We start from the raw sequence: 26695 nt of genomic DNA, 5'->3' as shown, positions 1-26695 counted from the left end.
GTCTAGTAAATTAGCGTGGCTCTGTCTATTTGTCTATTTTCTGGGTATTACCGCCTAAAATCTAATATCTCCCCTTTGTGTGTGTGTGTGTGTGTGTGTGTGCGTGCAGTCTCTATAGTGATGGGGGTTCCTAGTGTGAAGAGGGAGGTCCACTCCTACTTGACCGACACTCTCAGCTCGCTGATGTCGGAGCTCAGTGCCACCGAGAAGGACGACTGCGTCATCGTCGTCCTCATCGCCGAGGTCAGTGTGTGTCTGTGTGTAGTTAGGTTAGTTAGGTTTAGGTTATTTTAAATTATGGCAGGATAAGGTTAGGTTAAGGTTAGGGCGAGTTAAGTTTAGATTGGGTTAAATTAAAGCAGAGTGGTGTTAGGTTAAGGTGAGGGTGATTAGATGAACATAAAGATTAGATTAGGGCAAGTTTGATTTAAGTTAGCTTGAGGTAAGGTAGGGTTAAAGTTATAGTGAGGTAGGTTTATGTTTAGTTTAGGTTAAAATAAGGTAGGATGAGGTAAAGTTAAGATAAGGATTAGTCAGATTAAGGTTGAATTTAAGTCAGGGTAAGTTTAGGTTAAGATAGGGGTCAGATTAAGATTGTGGGGAGGTAGGTAGGGCTAGATTAAAAGTAGGTTAAGGCTAGCATGAGGTAGGCTAATGTTAGGTTCCAGTTAAGGTTGGTTAAGGTCAGATTGAGGTAGGTTTATGTTAAAATTAGAATGAAATTGGGGTGAAGTTAGGTTGGGTAAGGTAGGTTAAGGTTAGGTTAAGTTAAGATAGGTTAAGGTTGGATTAAGGTTAGAGCGAATTAGGTTTAGGTTAGTGTAATGAAAGCAGAGTGATGTTAGGTTAAGGATAGCGCAAGTTAGATTTAGGTTTAACTTAGAACAAAGTCGAGGTAAGGTTAATTTAGGTAGGGTAAGTTTAGATTAAAGTTAGGAGGTTAGGTCAAGGTAGGGTAGATTGGTGATAGATTTGAGTTAAAGTAGAGGAAGTTAGACTAAATTAAGGTAGGGCAAGGTCAGGTTAAGATCAGTCAGATAAGGTGAAGTTAAGGTAAGGATTAGAATCGGTTTAGGTTAAGGAAGAAAATCTAACCTAAGACATGTTAGGCTTAGGGTTGTTTAATGAAAGTAGGGGGATGTTAGATTATGATTAGGGTGAGTTAGGGTTAGGTTAGTTTAATGAAAGAGGTTAGGTTAAATTAAGGTAGGGTAAAGCTAGGTGAAGGGTTAGGGTAAGACTGAATACAGGTTTGTGTGTTTTGTTTAGTTTAAGGTAAAATCAAGTGAAGAAATGTATAGATTTACGTTAAGGTGGGGTAAAGTTTGGTTTGGGTCAAGTTGTAGGAGGGTAAAATTGGGTTAAGGTTAGGGAGAGTTAATTTTAGCTCAAGGTTAGGTTAAGATAGAGTAAAGTTAGGTAAAGCTTAGATTAAAGTCAGGGTAAAGTTACGTACAGATTAGTTTGAGTTATGTTTAGGTTAAGGTGGGATAAGGTTTAGTTTGGATCAAGTTCTTGGAGGGTTAAGTTGGGTTAAAGTTAGGGAGAGTTAGGTTTAGGTTGGTTTAATCACAGCAGGGTTAGTCTAAGGTTAGGGAGGACTGAGTTTAACTCAAGATTTGATTCAGGTTAACCTCATAAATACAATCTCCACAATTTAACTCACATCCAGCTGAAGTTTAGTTTCACGTCATACCTTCTTACTGTTTTCCTGCAGCTCATCACAGAAAAAGGTTAAAAACAAACCAAACAATGATAGCTAGTATAACTAGTGCCAGTTTATCAGTTCAAGTCTCTAGTTAATGAATTAAAGTCAGTCTGAAGGGATGAAACTCAACTGGAGTCTGGATAATTGCCGTCACAGTGGATGTGTGTTGATGCGTGTTCGTCCTCGCATGCTTTCTAAAGGCCAGCGGTTTAGCTAATGAACCGACACACACACACACACACACACACACACACACACACACACACACACACACACACACACACACACACACACACACACACACACACACACACAGAGACAGATAATGTCATTGACTCTGCTGTGTGTTTAGCGCTAATGCTAACTAACCTCAAAGTGCTGCAGGGAGGTAAAACGATGACGTGTGTGTGTTCACTGAATCATTTAAGCTGTGAAATTACATACGTGTGTGTGTGTGTGTGTGTGTGTGTGTGTGTGTGTGTGTGTGTGTGTGTGTGTGTGTGTTCGCAGTAACACTAATGAAGGTCACACTTTAAGCTGTTTGGTTTGGGAGCTGCAGCGTCTCATCTGTTTGTTATTTTGCTCCTTATTTTCTACATTTTCTGACTCTTTAATCAAACCTTTGTGCAGATTCAAGCCTTCAACGTGTTCGTTCGCCTCTCAATACTTTATGACTTCTCCGCTCAGATGGCAGCTCTCGGATGCTGGAGATGTAAATCTTTAAAAACACCTCACTTTTTAAAGACGCTGCTCATCAGTGAGTCACGCTGATGCTCTGGGAAACATCCTCCATCCCTAAGAACACATTCAACATCCTGAGCAGCACAAAGGGATTAATCTGCTGCTGAAAGTAGCTCCTCAGCACATTCACTGTTTCCTATATACTGTATATATATATATATATATATATATATATACTGTATATATATGTATATATATATATATATATATATATATATATATATATATATATATATATATACATATATATATATATATATATACATATATATATATATGTTCCCCCTCCTATATGACCGACGAGGCGGGCCGCCTCGCTGGTATAGACCACCGCCTCACTACAATTTTGCCAAAATCTGCCACAGAAATATATAAACAAACACAAATATAAACATATTTACTTTATATGCTCGTTTGTAGTTAAAAGTATGCTGACAGCTGCCTGAAAATTAATTCAATCAGCCACTGTGGTGTAAAACCAAGGCTGGGTGACATAGCTGCTAATATTATCATGGCAAAAAAATTACTTCAGTTGATATTGATAATTATTGATCATTTTTGTTAATCTTTTTTAATGACAATTGGAAGAAAAGTGGTTCAATTTTAATTTAAACATCTCAGAATGTAGCCCCTTTATTTACCAAGGTTCACAGGAATAGTAATATAACAAAAATAAAATTAAAAACTAGATTACAAGAATAAAAAGAGCAGAACAACACATACGCAAAACAAACAGATGTAAAATGAGCATAAATATGCATGAAACAACAACAAACAGTTCCAAAAACAAACACAAAAAGACTTAAAATAAATTAAAGCAGACTTAAAACAATAAAAAGAAATAAAGCAGACATACACAGATAGCGACAGAACATAGATAGTCATTAAAATGGATATAAACTGCTCCAAAACAAACATAGACAGAGATAAAACAACAACAAAGAGCCAAAAAATAGACATACAGTAATGTAAAATAACCACAAATAGACATAAAACAGACATAAAAGAAACAAACAGAGATTTAAAAAAAACAAAGTGGCCATTTAAAGATAGAAAAAAGCCTTAACAGACATGAAATAAATATAAACTGACATATAAACGTGTGAACTCTGCTGTTAAAGACTCTCTGATGCTGATGTCGGTTTCTGTGATTTTACAGTCCATTCCCTGCAGTTTCATTCCATTTCTCCATTTGTCTGCCTATCTTTTTTTTTTCCACCTCCAGGCTGATATAATATTTAAAATCCTCCCGGGTTTTTGTTTTTATCACTCAAACATAATTTCCTCTCCCTTTTGATTTCCAAAATTAAATCTGACTTGTCTCCGGGTTTCCGGTTTCTTATCTTTGAGGAATTAACGGGTCCTGTGGACGAACGACAGCGCTCGGAGCTCCTGAAGTGGAGAGACGTGTAGCATGAATATTACATGACCGAAGCGTGTAGCGCTGGGAGGCAGCGGGAACACGGATGCAGAGAACTCCTGCTGATGTTCCACACAGCCTTCAGTTCTACCAACATCTGCAGCATCACAGCTGGTTCTTAAACACCGATCAGCTCAAATTATGTCTGAAAACCAAGAAAAGAGAGACATTTAGCAGATGTTACAGCTTTTAACTGAATCTCTGCTGTTTATAGTTCAGATTATCACCTTTATCCTCATAAAGTGGCCAAATTGGATGTTTCAAATGACAATATAAATGAATGAATGAATGAAAAGTTTATTTCGAACATTGATTAAAACAAAAGAGAAAAAAAGAGAAAGAAAGAAAGAAACAAATCAGCAATGTCCGAAAAGGAGTAGAAAGAAGTGTAAAACTTATGAGGTGATTATCAGCTCCAAAACATCCTGTTGTTCATCCAGTGTCTGCAGACGTCTCATTTCCCTGCTTTTGCTGTGCATTTTGAGCTCTGAGAAGTTTATGTAGGCTTAGAAAGAGTCAAAAATCAACAAGAAAGAAGGAGAAAACAAACATAAACAGACACGAGAAGGTGGAACATGAGCATAAAAAGACATGAAATTAAGATAAAGGGGCAAACAAAAATAAACACAACATAAAATGAACATGTGAAGACACAAAACAACCACAGAGACGCAAAACAACTACAAAGACACAAAACATCCACAAAGAGACTCAAAACAACCACAAAGAGACACAAAACAACCACAAAGAGACTCAAAACAACCACAAATAGACACAAAACAACCGCAAAGAGACACAAAACATCCACAAAGAGACTCAAAACAACCACAAATAGACACAAAACAGCAACAAAGAGACACAAAACAGCCACAAAGAGACACAAAACAGCCACAAAGAGACCCAAAACAACCACAGAGACACAAAAAAACCACAAAGAGACACAAAACAACCACAAAGAGACACAAAACAGCAACAAAGAGACACAAAACAGCCACAAAGAGACCCAAAACAACCACAGAGACACAAAAAAACCACAAAGAGACACAAAACAACCACAAAGAGACACAAAACAGCAACAAAGAGACACAAAACAGCCACAAAGAGACACAAAACAACTACAAAGAGACACTAAGCAGCCACAAACAGACACAAAACAACCACAAAGAGACACAAAACATCCACAAAGAGACACAAAACAACCACAAAGAGACACAAAACAGCCACAAAGAGACACAAAACAGCCACAAAGAGACCCAAAACAACCACAGAGACACAAAAAAACCCACAAAGAGACACAAAACAACCACAAAGAGACACAAAACAGCAACAAAGAGACACAAAACAGCCACAAAGAGACCCAAAACAACCACAGAGACACAAAAAACCCCAAAGAGACACAAAACAGCCACAAAGAGACACAAAACAACTACAAAGAGACACTAAGCAGCCACAAACAGACACAAAACAACCACAAAGAGACACAAAACATCCACAAAGAGACACAAAACAACCACAAAGAGACACAAAACAACTACAAAGAGACACAAAACAACTACAAAGAGACACAAAACAGCTATAAAGAGACACAAAACAGCCACAGAGACACAAAACAACCACAAAGAGACACAAAACAACCACAAAGAGACACAAAACAGCAACAAAGAGACACAAAACAGCCACAAAGAGACCCAAAACAACCACAGAGACACAAAAAAACCACAAAAAGACACGAAACAACCACAAAGAGACACAAAACAGCAACAAAGAGACACAAAACAGCCACAAAGAGACACAAAACAACTACAAAGAGACACTAAGCAGCCACAAACAGACACAAAACAACCACAAAGAGACACAAAACATCCACAAAGAGACACAAAACAACCACAAAGAGACACAAAACAGCAACAAAGAGACACAAAACAGCCACAAAGAGACCCAAAACAACCACAGAGACACAAAAAAAACCCCAAAGAGACACAAAACAGCCACAAAGAGACACAAAACAACTACAAAGAGACACTAAGCAGCCACAAACAGACACAAAACAACCACAAAGAGACACAAAACATCCACAAAGAGACACAAAACAACCACAAAGAGACACAAAACAACTACAAAGAGACACAAAACAACTACAAAGAGACACAAAACAGCTATAAAGAGACACAAAACAGCCACAGAGACACAAAACAACCACAAAGAGACACAAAACAACCACAAAGAGACACAAAACAACTACAAAGAGACACAAAACAGCTATAAAGAGACACAAAACAGCCACAGAGACACAAAACAACCACAAAGAGACACAAAACAACCACAAAGAGACACAAAAAAGCCACAAAAAGATACACATGCCTATAAATATATAAAACTTCTTCAGATAAATCCTGAAGCAGCCATGAATTCACATATAATTATAAACATATAATATAAATATAATTATTTTAAATATGACTGTACCTGAACCCACCTGCGATGACATCATCCCTCCAGGGTCACATGACTTGCAGTTCTGCCTGCAGAAGGTGGAAGTTTAAGGAACATCATCTTCTGCTTCAGAAACTAAAACCTTTTAGTTTTTCCTTCATTCGGTAAAACAACCTAAAAACCAGCGTCCTGGACGCGCTAAGCTCCACCCGGCTGGCACCGCCAGGACGCCAAAACAAACCACAGCCCCGTGCAGAGGCCGACGGCCTGCAGACACGTGTGTGACCCAGCGCTGACCTTCACAGCCAAACTGTCGGGTCCTGCTGGGAGCCAATCCCAGCCCTGATTGGCCGGAGCGGGAGGCTGAGCTGTGATGTCATCGATTGCTCAAGTTGTTGTTCGAGTTGGAACCAGAGAGAAAGACGTAAAAATATTCAGATGATCTCAGCCTGCCACATGTGTGTGAACGCTCATTAACTCAGTGTGTGTGTGTGTGTGTGTGTGTGTGTGTGTGTGTGTGTGTGTGTGTGTGTGTTTTACTGTGGGTTCAACACACAGTTGGTAATGAACAATGAAAGCTGAGGAGAAGCCAAACACACCAAATTCTTAGGCCTGAGCTCAGTACAGCAGGAGAGAAAACACGCCTGACTGCCACCTGTTCCCACAGTGAACCCAGAGACACGCAAAACAACCACACAACGCTGAAAAACCACCCCCAAGAGACGACAAATATGTGAAACTGACACAAAGAGACACCAGATGACTGCAGAGAGATGCACAGTATCTGCATAGAGACACAAAACAACAACCAAGACACACAAACCAGCTACAGCAATCACCAAAGGATGTGAAACAACCACAAAAATACAACAAACATCCACAGAGACACTAAACAATTGCAAAATGAACACAAACCAACTGCAAAAAGTCACAAAACTAGCACAAAAATACACAAAGCAACCTAAAAGTGAGACAAAACAACTATAGCCCCACAAAATAATCACAAACAGGCAAAAAAATAACCAAAAAAGCTACACAATACAGCTGCAACAAGACAAAAGCAATCACAAACAGGCTCAAAATGATCACAGACACAAAACAAGCAAAAAAAGAGAGAAGATGTGTGTGTGTGTGTGTGTGTGTGTGTGTGTGTCTGTGTGTGTATGTGTGTGTGTGTGTGTGTGTGTGTTTTGTGAGGACATAAACTTGTTTGTTCAGTCACTCTGTGGTGGTGGTCCTCATAAAGATAGATCATCCAGTGTTGGTGTGGTTAAATTACACCGCTGTGTGTTCTTGTTCTTCTGTCTTTGTGAGGACCAGGGAGTGAGTACTACATTATAAGTACCTGGTAAGTGATGTTGTACTGTTGAGTACTACATTAGAATGAGTACTACATTATGCTACATTACAGAAAGTACTACCAAGACCGGAACCAGAACCAAAACTAGGAGCAGAACCAGGACCACAGAATGATGCATTATTAATTGACACAATGACTTAGAAATCTGCAAACTATGTCAGTGTTTTCTTGGCCATGTTGTTGTTACTGAAAAAAGTAAAAGTGCAAAAACGTTTCTTTAAGGTTAGGGTTAGGGGTTAGATATGAATGGCAGTCAATGGTATGTCCCCACAATGATAGCAAGACACACACGCGTGTGCGTGTGTGTGTGTGTGTGTGTGTGTGTGTGTGTGTGTGTGTGTGTGTGTGTGTGTGTGTGTGTGTGTGTGTGTGTGTGTGTGTGCAATACAAACCTGAAACCGTTTTCTCTGTGTGTGTTTGTGTGTCTGCAGGCCGACCAGCAGTATGCCAGCAGTGTAGCAGACAACCTGAAGCGCCTGTAAGTCCAGCTGCATGATGGGATGCTGTTACCACGGCAACAGACACCAGTGTGTGTGTGTGTGTGTGTGTGTGTGAACAGCTGATGAAAGATGAATTCATTCTGCTTTCCTCTATCTCCCTCCGACTTCTCACCGCTGATCTGACTATGGCAGATGTTTGTTTGTTTGTTTATCTATTTGCCTTTCTGTTTGTCTGTGTGTTTGTTTGTTTGTTTACCTGTTTGCCTGTTTGTCTGCCTGTCTGTCTGTTTGTTTGTTTGTTTACCTAACTCCGTGTCTGTCTCAGTTTTCCAGCAGAGATCCAGTCCGGCCTGCTGGAGGTCGTCTCTCCATCCGTCCACTTCTATCCCGACTTCTCCAAACTCAGAGAGTCTTTTGGAGACCCAAAGGAGAGAGTGAGGTCAGCGAGTGTTTATTTGTTTGTTTATTTTTATTCTGTGTGTGTGTTCAGAAAAGGAAACTCCATATCTGTACCAGACTTCATTCAAAGTATGTCCAGTTTTACATGAAACTTGATTCCGTCCTTATGTGGCTGCACTGATGTCTACGGCACTAGACTTTAATTCAAATGTTCACAAATACTACCAACGCCTCACTGTGGTCATTGTGTGGTTGCTTTGTGGGTTTTTTTTGTTTGTTTTGAGTCTGTGGTTGTTTTTTGGTGGTTTTTTGGCTGTTTTTAGTGTCTTTGGTCATTTTATGGTCATTTTGTGGTTGTTTTACAGTCATTTGGAGTCTCTTTGTGGTCATTTTTGTATCTGTGGTTGTTTTCTGTCTCTTCATAGTTGTTTTGTGGTCATTTTCAGTCTCTGCAGTGGGGTCATTCTGTGTGGTTTCACCAGATGGTGGTTGCTGCACCATTTTCAAATTAGTCCTAAATTTGTCTGCCATTAGATAGTCACAAAAGTACTTTCTATGCATAATGTAGGCCTGTAGCTCAAATAGTTTCTGAGTTGTGGGGGTCTGAAATTTTCAGAATTTGGGCTATAAAAAGCTTCACCAGTGTTTTTTGCATCTTTAAGTGGTTATTTGTCAGCCTCTAGACATACCAGAGAGCTGTGAGTTGGTAAACAAGGCCTCTGCATGTAGCTAGTGCCCCACAAACATCCCCAGGTGTTTCCCTACACTCTGCAGGCCGTGGGGGCTTGATAAAAATGCTAAAAAATAAGAGACACCTACTCACAAGTGGGGTTTGGGACCTTAAAAGTACTAGAAATACTGCACAGAAGTGTTCTAACACCCCTGGGTTCCATTCTACACAAACTTGTGTGATAACTTAGCAAACTGGAGCTTTCTAGGTACCTCAGTTTGGAAAATATGAGCTCCCAAAGTTGGATGAGATTTTAAATTGGCTATTTTTGGTGTCAAAAATCTCAGTGTGGGACAGGTACCAGAGAACCCAAATTTTTCTACAAGACAGTTCCATCTGTCTTCTATCACTGTACAAAAAAGCAGCAGGGTTATATTTGTAGTTACTGAGATATTCTTACTCAAAATGCCATGGGTGATGTCAAAATGGTTTTTTGCTTTTCAGTACTTTAAATTGGGATACAAGTATTAGTAGTCATTCCAATGGTAGTATTATGTATGTTTGGTTCTTTTTGAAATGTTAGTTGTTAAAGGTGACTACCTTCAAAAAGTATAATGGTATAACTTAGGTATACCTAAGTTATACCATTACACTTTTGAAAACAACCACAAAGAGACACAAAAACGCCACAAAATGACCACAAATGACATTTTTGTAGTTTTGTTTCAATTTCAGGTTGTTTTGTGTTGTTTTTTGTATGATTTTCTAGTTTTGTGGCTGTTCCGTTGAGTCTTTTTGGGTCTAGTTTTATCAGTAGTCTCATATTTTATCTGTTGCTTTGAGGAGAAGGTTTGATTCAGTGAAACCTTTTAGAAATCCTGAACATATGACTGATAGTTAAAGTTCTTATTATAAGTACACTGTGAAGAATAAACGTCATTATGGAGCGTAGAAATGCTCACTGGGACTTATTATAAGCATGTAATTTTGACTTAAGCTGTAGATTTAGTAGTTTCTGTTCTCTTGGTTCTAGCCACAGCCTCAGTGACGTGACAGTTGGCGACTTTAAATCTGAGGGTTTTTGGGGTGAATGATGTCTTTTCTACTTTGGCTGATGAAGTTCTCGGCAGCGTGGAGAGAGCGTGACTTTAACAGGCCTCCATGATAATTGGTGGTCACGCTGCCTCTGTTTTGGTGCCGGAGGAAGGTCTGGGTTTGCTCTGAAAACACTGCTTCTTGTTGTGTTTCGGGTGGAGAACCAGCTGACTCTTTTAAATGGACTCGTCGAACGCCGGGAGCGAGAGAAGGAGCGCGAGACAAGGCTGCTTCTGTGTTAACTTTACTGTTTTCCTATAAAAACCTCTTCTCCCAGGATTGTTCTCAGACCCCGGCAGCGTCATAAAAAGACGATTGACTCCCCGTAGTAAAAAACAGTCTTTAAACGTGGTGAAGTGCAGCGTGAGGAGATGAGCTGCTGGAGGAGGAGGAGGTTTATTTAGGGCATAATAAAGTGAAGGAGGTGATAGTGGAGGAGTGAGACCTCATGTGTTCATCACATGCTGCATAAACCCCCTGTTTGTCTGCTTTAACCCTCAAATGCACGAGTGGTTCACTGCCGACACCGATGCTAACATCGTATTACTGGAACAGATTTCTGTTGTTTCTGCAGAGTAATAATCATTTATAGGCTTTATTTCTTGGCTTTATTTCGTGTTTCTATCTTTATTTGCTGCTTTAACTTCTCACAGAGTTGCATCAACCAAACACACACCAGTCAGACAGGAATCATAGCTGAGACTCAAAACAACCACAAAACGATCGAAAAACAACCATAAAACTACCACAAAATGACTATGAAGAGACAGAAAACAACCTCGAAGACTAAACAACTACAAACACACAACATGACAGATGCAAAATGACTGAAAAACAACCATAAAACAAACACAGAGACTCCAAATAACAACAAAACAACCATAAAAAGACCACATAATGACCACAAAGAGACACAAAACAACCACAAAAGGACCTCAGAGACACAAAGCAGCCACAAAATGACTATAAAGAGACAGAAAACATTGATAGGTACAAAATGACCCCAGACTCAAAACAGCTGCAAAGACTCACAGATCGACCACAAAAACTCACAGATCGACCACAAAGACTCACAGATCGACCACAAAGACTCACAGATCGACCACAAAAACTCACAGATCGACCACAAAGACTCACAGATCGACCACAAAGACTCACAGATCGACCACAAAAACTCACAGATCGACCACAAAGACTCACAGATCGACCACAAAAACTCACAGATCGACCACAAAAACTCACAGATCGACCACAAAGACTCACAGATCGACCACAAAAACTCACAGATCGACCACAAAAACTCACAGATCGACCACAAAGACTCACAGATCGACCACAAAGACTCACAGATCGACCACAAAGACTCACAGATCGACCACAAAAACTCACAGATCGACCACAAAGACTCACAGATCGGCCACAAAAACTCACAGATCGACCACAAAGACTCACAGATCGACCACAAAGACTCACAGATCGACCACAAAGACTCACAGATCGACCACAAAGACTCACAGATCGACCACAAAGACTCACAGATCGACCACAAAGACTCACAGATCGACCACAAAGACTCACAGATCGACCACAAAGACTCACAGATCGGCCACAAAGACTCACAGATCGACCACAAAAACTCACAGATCGACCACAAAGACTCACAGATCGACCACAAAGACTCACAGATCGACCACAAAGACTCACAGATCGACCACAAAAACTCACAGATCGACCACAAAGACTCACAGATCGACCACAAAGACTCACAGATCGACCACAAAGACTCACAGATCGACCACAAAGACTCACAGATCGACCACAAAAACTCACAGATCGACCACAAAGACTCACAGATCGGCCACAAAAACTCACAGATCGACCACAAAGACTCACAGATCGACCACAAAGACTCACAGATCGACCACAAAGACTCACAGATCGACCACAAAGACTCACAGATCGACCACAAAGACTCACAGATCGACCACAAAGACTCACAGATCGACCACAAAGACTCACAGATCGGCCACAAAGACTCACAGATCGACCACAAAAACTCACAGATCGACCACAAAGACTCACAGATCGACCACAAAGACTCACAGATCGACCACAAAAACTCACAGATCGACCACAAAGACTCACAGATCGACCACAAAAACTCACAGATCGACCACAAAGACTCACAGATCGACCACAAAGACTCACAGATCGACCACAAAAACTCACAGATCAACCACAAAGACTCACAGATCGACCACAAAGACTCACAGATCGACCACAAAGACTCACAGATCGACCACAAAGACTCACAGATCGACCACAAAGACTCACAGATCGACCACAAAGACTCACAGATCGACCACAAAGACTCACAGATCGACCACAAAAACTCACAGATCGACCACAAAGACTCACAGATCGACCACAAAGACTCACAGATCGACCACAAAGACTCACAGATCGACCACAAAAACTCACAGATCGACCACAAAGACTCACAGATCGACCACAAAAACTCACAGATCGACCACAAAGACTCACAGATCGACCACAAAGACTCACAGATCGACCACAAAGACTCACAGATCGACCACAAAGACTCACAGATCGACCACAAAGACTCACAGATCGACCTCAAAAACTCACAGATCGACCACAAAGACTCACAGATCGACCATAAAATGACCACAAAATGACTATAAAGACAACATCAAGACAAAAAGACAACAAAACATCGATTTTTTTCCTGGTTCTTTTATAGATTTATTAAAGGTCTTCCTGAAACATGAGTGGTGGGTCATAAATATACAAACAGCACCTTGAACGATCGGTTGATGTAGAAAGCTGTGTTGATTCTATTTTCTGAGCTTCATGGCCTCTTAGCTTCCCATCAGTCGACTACAGCTGCTGACTCCTGTGCTTTAGCTAGTGCTGACTGTCCTGTGGTTTTAGAGGGGAACGTGGTTCTACAGACGGTGGAAGCTGTGATGTTTGCTTTCAGTTTTCAGTAGAAGAAGCTGCAGCAGGAGGCCGATGGGTAGAAGAAAACCTCCGACAGAGTAAACTTGGAGCTGTGTTTGCTGTTTGTCTGCTCACGCACTGATCCCTGATTGCTGTTTCTGGGAGGGACTGAAATTTATGGAGCTTTATCCTTCAGGCAGCTGCAGGTCTGAATGCTGCCTTAAAGCTGCTGCTATCTGAGCGCGCTCAGTACTCCCACCTGGACTCAACTCTGGTCCTTTGAAAGTCTGTTGGCTTCACATCTCTGAGTTCATTAAGTGTCAGTTTGGTTGTTCAGCATCAGTTTGTGGACATTTTGAATCCCATTGTTGTTATTGTGTGTCACTTTCTGGTTGTTTTTCATCTTATTTTAGTCAATTTAGGTGCTATTTTTGGTCATTCTGTGTCTCACTTTGTTTATTCTTCATCCATTTGGAATATTTTGCTTCCCATTTTGGTTGTTTTTGTGTCACTTTTTGGTTATTCTGTGTCTCATTTTTTTGGTTCTTCATTTGTTTGCAGACATTTTGCATCCAAGTTTTGTTACTGTGCATCACTTTTGGTTGTTTAGCCTCTTTTTTAGGCATTTTGTGTGTCCTAGTGTGAATTTTGTGTAATTTTGTTTGTTTTGCATCCATTTGTAGACATTTTGTATCCCATGTTTGTTGTTGTGTTTTTGGCTGTTTATCCTCTTATTTTGTGTCTCATTGTGTTTGTTTTGCATCCATTTTTGGTTGCTTGGGCTGTCTTTGGGGTCGTTTTGTTTTGCGTCTTTTTACGGTAATTTCGTGTCAGTTTGGTTTTTCGGCATCAGTTTGTGGACATTTTGCGTTCCATTTTGGTTATTGTGCGTCACTTTCTGGTTGTTTTCTTGGTCATTTTATGTTGTATTTGTGTCATTTTTTGTGTCATTTTTTGGTCATTCTGTGTCTCAGTGTTTTGGTTCTTCATCACTTTGCAGACATTTTGCATCCCATGTTCTTACTGTGTTTTATCTTAGATTGTAATTTGGTCATTTTGTGTCACTTTGGAGTCTTTTATGTCTTGTTTGTTTATTTGTGCATCTGTTTCTGGTTGTTTAGCATCTCATTGGGCTTAATTTTGTATCTTGCTTTGTGTGATTTTGAATCTCTTTGTTCATTTTTGTCTCGCTTTGTTTGCTCCACATCAGTTTATGGACATTTCATTTTGGTCACTGAGCTTCAGTTTGTTTGTGCTTTTTGTGTCTAACGTTGGTTGTTTGGATCATGTTGTGATTTTTTCATCTTATTTTGGTCAGTTTTTGTGTATTTGTGGTAGTTTAACAGAAGTTTTTAGTTGTTTTCGCTTCATGTTTGGGTTGTTTTGTGACCTCTGGGTGTGCTCTGTGGGATTGTTGGGCTGATTGGTGGGATGAGTTTAGAGCTGCTGTTACTGGTTTCACTGGGAGGATGAGCAGGAAACGTCTGACGCTGTGTTTCCTCGTCTTCTTCAGGTGGAGGACGAAGCAGAACCTGGACTACTGTTTCCTGATGATGTACGCTCAGACCAAGGGAACCTACTACGTCCAGGTAACTTCTGCAGTTGTTTTACGTCTTATTTATGTCATTCTGTCTCATTTTAGTCATTTTAAATCATAGTTTCTACATTTTGTTTCTCTTTGTGGTCATTCTACATTCATCATCTATGACTGCTTTGTGTTTAATTTTTGTCTGTGCTGCACCCATTTTAGTAAATATCTCTCTTTCTGTTGGTTTTACACTTAATTTTAGGCCTTTTGTGTCTCTTTGCTGTCATTTTAGAGCATATTTGGGTTGGTTTATGTCACATTTTGGTGGTGTTGCATTTATCTGTGGCTGTTCTGCGCCATTTTGTCACTTTGTGTCTTATTGTGTGTCACTTTGTTGTCATTTTGGTTCATATTTTTGTAATTTTGTGTATTATTTTGGTTATTTCACTCACATTTTTGCCAGTATGTGTTTCTTTGTGACCATTTACTGCATGTTTTGAATATTGTGTGTCTCATTTTGATCATTTTGCGTCTTTTGTGGGCTGTTTTGCATAACTTTGTCACTTGGTGTCTCATTTTGTGTCACTTTGTTGTTGTTTTGCATCATACTTTGGTCTTTTTTTGTTATTTTGGTTTTTTAGATCATGTTTTTGTCAGTTTGTGTCTCTGTATTCAGTTTAGAGCATTTTTTGAATATTGTGCATCTCATTTTGCATCTCTTTGTGGTTGTGTAGCATCTTTGGTGTCTCGTTCTGATAGTATATTTCAGGAGGAGGACCAGGTTTCCCTCAGCTTTTGTTGTTTCCACCTCTAACATACAGGTGTGTGTTTCTGTTCATGTTGTGTCTCATAAACATCTGATGAAGCTGCAGTTGTGAGTTTAAAGCCCGAACACAGACTGAATTCTCTGAGTCTAATAAAGCACGGCGCCGTTGCAGGAAGCGTCTGTGATGTAATCCCGCTGCTGCTGATGAAACTGTTGCATTGTGGGTAGACTGACAGCGGCGCTAATGGAGATGACTCTGTGGCTTCATCACATGGTCTTTGTCCCCATTTTAGATTAAAGGAAAAGAAGAAACCGAGTCTCAGCTCCTCGTCGTTCTCCGACACCCAGGACAGAAACTCATTTTAACCCGAACGCACAAACACCCCCCCAGCAGGCCACAGTTACTGCAGAAATTACACAAAGAGACACAACATGACCACAAACACACACACACGGCACTAACAGATGCTAAATGGTGCAAGGACAAACCAGAACAAGATGCAAAACAACCACAAAGACACACAAAAAAGTGCAAAACAACCACAAAGACACACAAAAGATGCAAAAAAACCACAAAGACACACAAAAAAGTGCAAAATCACCACAAAGACACACAAAAAAGACAAAAAGATGTTAAATGAACATGAGGATTTTCAAAACAAACCCTAAAGATACGAAACGAGCACAGAGACCCAACACAAACACAAAAAAGTCGCTGGATGAGCATAAAGACTGTAAAAACAAACACTGAAGATGCCGAATGAGCACAATAAGCATCGAAACAGAAACACAAAAGGAGGCCAAACAAAGACAACACACCAAACCCCTCACAGCTCAGACTGGAGGTTTGGAAGTTAAAATGACATAAATGAGACACAACAGGATGAGGCAGAAGTATGTTGATGTGTTGGAAAAGCTCTGCTCATGTCAGAGCTGCTGACTAGTGATCAGACCTCAGAGGGAGATCTGGTTTGTGCTGGATGCTGACAGCGGGTCTGAGGGTCCTCCCACAGAAAATCATGAAAATTATTGATCCTATTTCCTGCATTCTGGTGTAATTTAAGAGCATTTTGCCTGTTTAAAATCTTATTATAGAGATAACATTAAGGGATAATAAAAAAAAAAACATTGAGCTTAAAAAAACAGAAAAAAAACAGAGCAAGGGCAGGCAGTATTGAAAATGGTTCTTCATATAAAATATGGATGAAAGTTCTGTGGCTGGATGAGCACAACACATTTCAGTATTTTCCATAAATATCTGCATAACTGAAATAACTCCAGCAACCACTTTGTAACATTTGTCTTAGAGGGTTTTAATGCACTCAACAGCTTCAAGTTGACCACATCAGCAACTAAACAATAAAAAGTGCTGAAGCAAAAACAAAACATGACTTCATAACTTAAATGATCCATTCACTGAACAGGATTGCAATCAGACACTAAACTCTCTATTAAATGTCAAAACTATCCATGACTCTAAAAACTCAACAGCTTTACAAACTCTAAGATTAAACTCTCCACAATAAGTTGGACTTCTACATGAGAGCTTTAATTATTCTTCATCTACTTCCTGAAAAGTTTCGTCAATAAAAAAGAAAAAAAATCATATTTTCAGCTGAACTAAAGACAGACTTTGTGATTTTAAACTTACTCTTTCAACCCCCTGGAAACCAGAGTTTGTCCCGTTTTTGTGTCGCTCCTCGGTGACCCTAGACAGCCGGTCGTAATGTTTTTAGAGCAACACATCAATCATGATGCCAGCTGTTCTGTTGATTTATTTTTTATTTTACTAACACCCATTTGCTTTTGCAGTGAAAAATGAAACAGAGTGAAGAAAAACGAGCTTCCTCTATGTTCTGACCTGAAACTTTAACTAGAAAACCATGAATGACCTGTTGAGGACTTGGACTAGAACGCTAGAGACTTGTGTGATGTTATTTCTTCCAGCTGGAAGACGACATTGTGGCCCGGCCCAACTACTTCACCACCATGAAGAACTTTGCCCTGCAGCAGCCGTCTGAGGAGTGGATGATCCTGGAGTTCTCCCAGCTCGGCTTCATCGGTGAGTTAACAGCAGCTAGCATTCAGTAGTTAGCAGTCAGCATCACTAGTGATTAGCATCACTAGCAGGTAGCAGTTAGCATCACAGACATATACATATATAGATGTATATATGTATATGTCTGTGGTTAGCATCGCTACGAGTTAGTATTGCTAGCAGTCAGCATCGCTAGGAGTTAGCGGTTAGTATCGCTAGGAGTTAGTATTGCTAGCAGTCAGCATCGCTAGGAGTTAGCGGTTAGTATCGCTAGGAGTTAGTATTGCTAGCAGTCAGCATCGCTAGGAGTTAGCGGTTAGTATCGCTAGGAGTTAGTATTGCTAGCAGTCAGTATCGCAAGGAGTTAGTATTGCTAGCAGTCAGCATCGCTAGGAGTTAGCGGTTAGTATCGCTAGGAGTTAGTATTGCTAGCAGTCAGCATCGCGAGGAGTTAGCGGTTAGTATCGCTAGGAGTTAGTATTGCTAGCAGTCAGCGTCGCTAGGAGTTAGTATTGCTAGCAGTCAGCATCACTTCCAGTTAGTGGTTAGCTAACAAACCCAGAGCTGAGCGATTCATTTTTGGTGTTTTTGATGAAGTGAGTCATTCAGGGTCATTTATATTTAATTTTGAAGACATTTGTTGTCATTTAGAACCATTTTGAGTAATTTTGTTGGAGCTTTGAGTCTTTCTGGACAATTTTGATGGATTCAGGTTTAGATATTTAGGACACATTTTGAGTCCTTCTCTGATAATTTGTTGTTGTTTAGGATACATTGTGGGTCATTTACAGCAATTTATTAATATTTTAGACAATTGATGTCTTTACAAACCCCGAGCTGAGGTAAAACGGGGAGCATCGTTTTGTTGTGAAGGTGGAGAACCAGCGAGGCGATGGATTTCCCATCGTCCAGCTGCATCAGAATTAAACCTGTAGGTGAACTGAAGCATCAGCCTCTGTCTGATCAGTTCTGTAATTATTCTGTCGAGGCTAATCAATGGGTCTTACTGGATCTGATGAGGGAAACATTAAGGGAGGCAGCTGACCCCATCAGAACCAGCTGGTATTGTATTTACAGAAACGTTAGCATATTTACTGAAGCCGTGAAAAGTTTCAAAGTCATACTATGAATGTTTTCAGAGTTACGGGTCTACGAAGTTCTCTTTGTAGTCGTTTATGTCTGTCCTGGTCAGGGATCTGGATGTTTTGTGTCTCTTTGTGGTTGTTTTGTGTCTCTGTGATTGTTTTGTGTCTCTTTGTGGTTGTTTTGTGTCTCTGTGATTGTTTTGTGTCTCTTTGTGGTCGTTTTGTATCTCTGTGATTGTTTTGTGTCTCTTTGTGGTCGTTTTGTGTCTCTGTGATTGTTTTGTGTCTCTGTGGTCGTTTTGTGTCTCTTTGTGGTTGTTTTGTGTCTCTGTGATTGTTTTGTGTCTCTTTGTGGTTGTTTTGTGTCTCTGTGATTGTTTTGTGTCTCTTTGTGGTCGTTTTGTGTCTCTTTGTGGTCGTTTTGTGTCTCTGTGGTTGTTTTGTGTCTCTGTGATTGTTTTGTGTCTCTTTGTGGTCGTTTTGTGTCTCTTTGTGGTCGTTTTGTGTCTCTTTGTGGTCATTTTGTGTCTCTGTGGTTGTTTTGTGTCTCTGTGATTGTTTTGTGTCTCTTTGTGGTCGTTTTGTGTCTCTTTGTGGTCGTTTTGTGTCTCTGTGGTTGTTTTGTGTCTCTGTGATTGTTTTGTGTCTCTGTGATTGTTTTGTGTCTCTTTGTGGTCGTTTTGTGTCTCTTTGTGGTCGTTTTGTGTCTCTGTGGTTGTTTTGTGTCTCTTTGTGGTCGTTTTGTGTCTCTGTGGTTGTTTTGTGTCTCTTTGTGGTTGTTTTGTGTCTCTGTGATTGTTTTGTGTCTCTGTGGTCGTTTTGTGTCTCTTTGTGGTTGTTTTGTATCTCTGTGGTTGTTTTGTGTCTCTGTGGTCGTTTTGTGTCTCTTTGTGGTCGTTTTGTGTCTCTTTGTGGTCGTTTTGTATCTCTGTGGTTGTTTTGTGTCTCTTTGTGGTCGTTTTGTGTCTCTGTGGTTGTTTTGTGTCTCTTTGTTGCTGTTTTGTGTCTCTTTGTGGTCGTTTTGTGTCTCTTTGTGGTCGTTTTGTGTCTCTGTGATTGTTTTGTGTCTCTGTGGTCGTTTTGTGTCTCTTTGTGGTCGTTTTGTATCTCTGTGGTTGTTTTGTGTCTCTTTGTGGTCGTTTTGTGTCTCTGTGGTTGTTTTGTGTCTCTGTGGTCGTTTTGTGTCTCTTTGTGGTTGTTTTGTGTCTCTGTGATTGTTTTGTGTCTCTTTGTGGTCGTTTTGTGTCTCTTTGTGGTCGTTTTGTGTCTCTGTGGTTGTTTTGTGTCTCTGTGATTGTTTTGTGTCTCTTTGTGGTCGTTTTGTGTCTCTTTGTGGTCGTTTTGTGTCTCTGTGGTTGTTTTGTGTCTCTGTGATTGTTTTGTGTCTCTGTGATTGTTTTGTGTCTCTTTGTGGTCGTTTTGTGTCTCTTTGTGGTCGTTTTGTGTCTCTGTGGTTGTTTTGTGTCTCTGTGATTGTTTTGTGTCTCTTCGAGGTTGTTTTGCGTCTCTTTGTGGTCGTTTTGTGTCTCTTTGTGGTCGTTTTGTGTCTCTGTGATTGTTTTGTGTCTCTTTGTGGTCGTTTTGTGTCTCTGTGGTTGTTTTGTGTCTCTGTGATTGTTTTGTGTCTCTTTGTGGTCGTTTTGTGTCTCTTTGTGATTGTTTTGTGTCTCTGTGGTTGTTTTGTGTCTCTGTGGTTGTTTTGTGTCTCTTTGTGGTCGTTTTGTGTCTCTTTGTGATTGTTTTGTGTCTCTGTGGTTGTTTTGTGTCTCTGTGATTGTTTTGTGTCTCTTTGTGGTTGTTTTGTGTCTCTGTGATTGTTTTGTGTCTCTTTGTGGTCGTTTTGTGTCTCTTTGTGATTGTTTTGTGTCTCTGTGGTTGTTTTGTGTCTCTGTGGTTGTTTTGTGTCTCTTTGTGGTCGTTTTGTGTCTCTTTGTGATTGTTTTGTGTCTCTGTGGTTGTTTTGTGTCTCTGTGGTTGTTTTGTGTCTCTTTGTGGTCGTTTTGTGTCTCTTTGTGATTGTTTTGTGTCTCTGTGGTTGTTTTGTGTCTCTGTGATTGTTTTGTGTCTCTTTGTGGTCGTTTTGTGTCTCTTTGTGGTCGTTTTGTGTCTCTTTGTGGTCGTTTTGTGTCTCTGTGATTGTTTTGTGTCTCTTTGTGGTCGTTTTGTGTCTCTTTGTGGTCGTTTTGTGTCTCCTTGTGGCATTCTGTGGCTCTGTCTGTTTTGTGCATCTATGTTGTCATTTACAGTGAAACTACAGTAAGTGAGAAATCTAAAAAGTGTTAAAGTTTCCTGAATGAAGCAGAGAGGTGTAATTAGTGAGTAGTTTCAGTGTGTTTGTGATACTGCTGCTCGAAGCCTCCTCTGTCTGAAGAAATTAAACATTTTTAGCGTGGATTATTGATCACACAGCGGGATGACGATCAATCCTGTTGTTCCTGCGAGGATCAGAGAATCCAGACGGATGGTTTTCATGTGTTTTGGCCTCAGATGTGTGTCTGATGATGATGAAACTGTTGCATTGTGGGTCGGCTGACAGTGAAGTTAATGCAGGAGTGTGTGTCGCATCACCGTCGGCACACACTCTTTGTTCTGTTAGTCAGACAGCAGACGGTGAACAGGATGATCGGAGCGTCGACTCTGATAATCGATCAGAACTTCATGCTGTAGATTAAAACCAGAAAAATTATCATCTTAGTTCTTGTGTCTTTCTGTGTTTTGTGTGTCTTTGTGTCATTTACACTAATTTCGAGTCATTATTGACATATTTATTGTCATTTAGGGACAGTTATTAATCATTTTAGATAATTTAGTCATGTTTACATAGACGGATACTTTACTAATCCCAAGGGAAATTAAAGTTTTTGTCGGAATCTTCGACCACCCTGAGTCCCGTTGGAGGACTTCCTCCTCCTCTGTGGTTGTTTGTGTCGCCTCGTCTCTCTGGTCTGCTTAGAAACGGGATCTGAAGCAGAGATGGAGGTGAATCCAGAAGCAGCTTGGCCTCGTCTCCCTGCTGGATGATGCTGATTTCACACCTGGATGTTTGAGCTTCTTTCTTCCTCCTCGTCCTCCAGCCGCTTTAATAAATCCACGGGGTGAAGCTGACTGGCTGCATTAAGTCAGACGGAGGCCGGAGCTGCAGGCTGCTGCTAAGTTTAGCCGCAGTCTGCAGGGTTTTACTGCGACGCCCTCCGGAGGCCCGAACGTCCCAACGCATCAGGAGCTCCTGGTTCCTCCTGCTTCAGTCCGCTGACCTCTAATCCACCGAGAAGCTTCCCGAGAATCAGACAAACCGAGCGGCTATGTCAGGAAACATGAGGCCAGTCCAATCAGCTGCAGCAAATATAAGAACTACGACTCCCAGCATGCAGTGCAGCAACAAACACCTGCAGCTCCAGTAGAAACAGCTTTAGTCTGAAGGATGTTTGGGAAAATAAAACATTTCAGTCATTTTAGGCAGATTTTCAGTCGTTCAGGAAAATATTAGAATATTTTCTTACATTATTGTTTCATTTAGAAGGAATTTAGAGTCATTTTAGTAAATTTTTGAGTTGTTTTGATTCTCTTTTTGGTCATTTAGATAAGATAAATAGATGAATATTAAGTAATTGCAGACATTCAACACGTTTTGAGTCATTTAGAACACTTTTTTAGTAATACCAGACATTATTTTGTCCTTTAAGGTGAATTTTAAGTTATTTTTGTAAATATTTGTTGTCATTTTGGACAGATTTTGAGACATCCAAGACAAATGTTGAATAATTGTTTACACATTTTGGGTAATTTCAGACGTTATTTTGTCATTTAAGAAGAATTTAGTCATTTCAGTTTTTTTTGTAGTTTTAAATCATTTTTCTGTAATTTGTTGTCATTTTGGACACGATTCGAGTCATTCAAGACACATGTTGAGTAATTCTAGACGTTACTTTGTCTTTTTGGAAGAATTTGAGTGATTTTAGTTCATTTTTTAGTAGTTTAGTCAGTTTTTTGTCTTTTAGACAAATTTTTAGTAATTTTGGAAATTATTTTGCCCCTTCAGAGAAATTTAGAGCCATTTTAGACCATATTTCAGTTGTTTTGAGTCATTTCTTTGTCGATTAAACAGATTTTCTGTCATTTTGGGGAGGTTTTGAGTCATTCAGTACACATTTTGAATCATTTAAGATGCAATTTGAGTAATTTTGGAAGTTATTTGGTCATTTAAGAGTCCTTTTTGAATTGTTTTGAGTTGTTTTCTGTCACTTGGACAGGCATAGTCATTCAGGACAGCGCTGAGGCCCAGACATTCACAGATATCTCATTTTTAAACCCTTAAATGTCCTCCAGTGTCCGACCCAGATTCCAGGCTGTCTCTGATTGGTCACAGCTGCTCGGGGATTTGAACCAGCAGCCTTTCACTAATTAACGTGTCTGTTGCTAAAGAGTTCTCGGCTGAATGACCTGAACCCTCTCTCCGTCTGTGGCTACAGGGAAGATGTTCAAGTCTGTGGACCTGTCGCTCATCGTGGAGTTCATGCTGATGTTCTACAAAGACAAGCCCATCGACTGGCTGCTCGACCACATCATGTGGGTCAAAGTGTGCAACCCGGAGAAGGACGCGGTGAGTTTCACCCCTCAAAAAAAGTCTTTAACTCATCCATCTCATGTCTGAATGTTAGTTTAAATAAGTCACATTAGTGAAATAAAACACAGTAACTGGAAGACAAACCTGAGTCAAAAGAGGAAATAAAATAAGAAAAACAAGTTGGAATATTGGTCAAATCAGAAGCCATTGATCTGCAGCAGAATTATTCAGTATAAAAATCTAAAGTTCTACCTGAACCTCCACAGAACATCTGGTTCTTAATCTCCACTAGCTTCATCAATGATCAGAGTTCTGCCTTCAGACTGGGAATATTTCCCTTCAAGTCCATAGAGGTGGGTCTCAAAACAACAGAAAAGAGGCAGAAAGGAGACACAGTACAGCAGAAATTACACAAAAAAAGACAAAGAACACAAATGAGACAAAAAAAGACACAAAATGAGACTTAAAGCAACAAAAATCTCTCAAAAAATGCCAAAAATCCAACACAAAATGACAAATGGTCCACAATAGCTTAGAATTTGTCTGAAACAACTAAAAAGTTGTCCCAAGTTTTTCAAAATTAAATGATATGGGACAATACAAACTGACAACTGGAGAAAGTTCTAGAGTAGACCTACCGACTACTGGAGAAAGTTCTAGAGTAGACCTACCGACAACTGGAGAAAGTTCTAGAGTAGACCTACCGACTACTGGAGAAAGTTCGAGAGTAGACCTACCGACTACTGGAGAAAGTTCTAGAGTAGACCTACCGACTACTGGAAAGAGTTGCTATTGAAGAGATATGATACTTGTGAATAACCGGAAATTGTTTTTTTTTTTATCTTTAGATCATGTTAAATGTTGGATAAAAGGCTGTGTGTGACAGCCAAATACTACTGAAATGTGTTAAAATTATTACACACGTGGACAAAATTGTTGGTACCCCTCAGTTAAAGAAGGAAAAACCCACAATTCTCACTGAAATCACTTGAAACTCACAAAAGTAACAATAAATAAAAATGTATTGAAAATTAAATAATCAAAAACAGCCATTACTTTTGAATTGTTGATTAACATAATTATTTAAAAAAACAAACTAATGAAACAGGCCTGGACAAAAATGATGGTACCCATAACTTAATATTTTGTTGCACAACCTTTTGAGGCAATCACTGCAATTAAACGATTTCTGTATTTGTCAGTGAGCGTTCTGCAGCTGTCAACAGGTATTTTGGCCCACTCCTCATGAGCAAACAGCTCCAGTTGTCTCAGGTTTGATGGGTGTCTTCTCCAAATGGCATGTTTCAGCTCCTTCCACATATGTTCAATGGGATTCAGATCTGGGCTCATAGAAGGCCACTTTAGAATAGTCCAACGCTTTTCTCTCAGCCATTCTTGGGTGTTTTCGGCTGTGTGTTTTGGATCGTTGTCCTGTTGGAAGACCCATGACCTGCGACTGAGACCAAGCTTTCTGACACGAGGCAGCACATTTCTCTCCAGAATGCCTTGATAGTCTTCAGATTTCATCGTACCTTGCACACTTTCAAGACACCCTGTGCCAGATGCAGCAAAGCAGCCCCAAAACATTACTGAGCCTCCTCCATGTTTCACCGTAGGGACAGTGTTCTTTTCTTCGTATGCTTGGTTTTTGAGTCTATGAACATAGAGTTGATGTGCCTTACCAAAAAGCTCCAGTTTGGTCTCATCTGTCCAAAGGACATTCTCCCAGAAGCTTTGTGGCTTGTCAACATGCATTTTTGCAAATTCCAGTCTGGCTTTTTTATGAGTTTTTTCAGCAGTGGTGTCCTCCTTGGTCGTCTCCCATGAAGTCCACTTTGGCTCAAACAACGACGAATGGTGCGATCTGACACTGATGTACCTTGGCCTTGGAGTTCACCTTTAATTTCTTTGGAGGTTGCTCTGGGCTCTTTGGATACAATTCCAACGATCCGTCTCTTCAATTTGTCATCAATTTTCCTCTTGCGGCCACGTCCAGGGAGGTTGGCTACTGTCCCGTGGGTCTTGAACTTCTGAATAATATGAGCCACTGTTGTCACAGGAACTTCAAGCTGTTTAGAGATGGTCTTATAGCCTTTACCTTTAAGATGTTTGTCTATCATTTTTTTTCGGATGTCCTGGGACAATTCTCTCCTTCGCTTTCTGTTGTCCATGTTCAGTGTGGTACACACCTTTTCACCAAACAGCAGGGTGACTACTTGTCTCCCTTTAAATAGGCAGACTGACTGATTATGAGTTTGGAAACACCTGTGATGTCAATTAAATGACACACCTGAGTTAATCATGTCACTCTGGTCAAATAGTTTTCAATCTTTTATAGAGGTACCATCATTTTTGTCCAGGCCTGTTTCATTAGTTTGTTTTTTTAAATAATTATGTTAATCAACAATTCAAAAGTAATGGCTGTTTTTGATTATTTAATCTTCAATAAATTTTTATTTATTGTTACTTTTGTGAGTTTCAAGTGATTTCAGTGAGAATTGTGGGTTTTTCCTTCTTTAACTGAGGGGTACCAACAATTTTGTCCACGTGTGTATTGATAAGGGGCAGAAATTATAAGCTATAGCTTCTTTCTGCTCCTTTTCATTCATTTAACATATGCAGTGTTGTATTTTTTTTAATGAATGAAATAAATAAATAAATTTTTTTAAAAAAAGTTCTAGAGCAGACCTACCGATAACTGGAGAAAATTCTAAAGTAGACCTACCGACACCTGGAGAAAGGGTTTGTTTTCGCGTCGGTCATTGTCGCCGTCGTACAAAAACTCGAAATAAGGAATTTGAGTCTTAATATGTTTTAATTACAATATTGATCAAATAATAAAATAAACAATTTTATCTGCTGTCAGACTTGAGTGGCGCTGACAGGCTAGTTTGTGCCATGTGTTTATCAAGTTTATCCTTTCTGTAAAACTGGCAGGGAGGTCTGGTTTCCTCTCACAACTGCCGTTTTGTGCTGTCGACATATTCGACAGAACATTCCTACCAAAACCCAAAAATGAAAATTGAAACAATCTCCTATTCATTATCTATGCACTGTATTCTATCCATTTACTTAATAATTAATTGATTTACCTTATCTTAAATATAATTCTATGAATGTATCTATCTATCTATCTGTCTATCTATCTATCTATCTATCTATCTATCTATCTATCTATCTATCTATCTATCTATCTATCTATCTATCTATCTATCTATCTATCTACCGACCTACATTTATGTAATGTATGTATTTTTATTAATTACTTGCTTATGCCTCGAGCTAACAACACGATATCAGGCCGATTTTGGTTAGGTTTTTTGTCGGAGCTTGTCTGCTCTTGTCTCACTCAACACTAAACTAAAATTGGCCTGATATCGCATAGTGTGCTCTAAGCATTAATTACTTACCAATATCAGTTTTGTACAGTCAGGGGGAATATTTCCCCTCTGACAACCAAGCTGGGTCAAAGCCCGACATGCGG

The 26695-nt window shown here is 39.8% G+C and overlaps 1 protein-coding gene across 3 annotated transcripts in view; it reads left to right on the top strand.

Annotated features, from left to right (window-relative positions):
• Nucleotides 1–26695, top strand: part of mgat4b (alpha-1,3-mannosyl-glycoprotein 4-beta-N-acetylglucosaminyltransferase B) — a 119242-nt gene that overhangs the window by 72796 nt on the left and 19751 nt on the right. For all 3 annotated transcript variants that reach the window (XM_051954731.1, XM_051954733.1, XM_051954732.1), the window contains exons 4-9: nucleotides 110–243; nucleotides 8094–8140; nucleotides 8428–8541; nucleotides 14744–14819; nucleotides 17472–17586; nucleotides 23117–23247. In XM_051954731.1, coding sequence (XP_051810691.1) covers nucleotides 110–243; nucleotides 8094–8140; nucleotides 8428–8541; nucleotides 14744–14819; nucleotides 17472–17586; nucleotides 23117–23247 — 617 coding nt within the window. The remainder of the gene's footprint in view (nucleotides 1–109; nucleotides 244–8093; nucleotides 8141–8427; nucleotides 8542–14743; nucleotides 14820–17471; nucleotides 17587–23116; nucleotides 23248–26695) is intronic.

The sequence above is a fragment of the Acanthochromis polyacanthus genome, chromosome 10, assembly GCF_021347895.1.
Source record: "Acanthochromis polyacanthus isolate Apoly-LR-REF ecotype Palm Island chromosome 10, KAUST_Apoly_ChrSc, whole genome shotgun sequence".
NCBI classification, from domain to species: domain Eukaryota; kingdom Metazoa; phylum Chordata; class Actinopteri; family Pomacentridae; genus Acanthochromis; species Acanthochromis polyacanthus.
The sequence above is the reverse complement of the archived record's forward strand: the minus strand, read 5'-3'. Positions and strand labels throughout refer to the sequence as shown.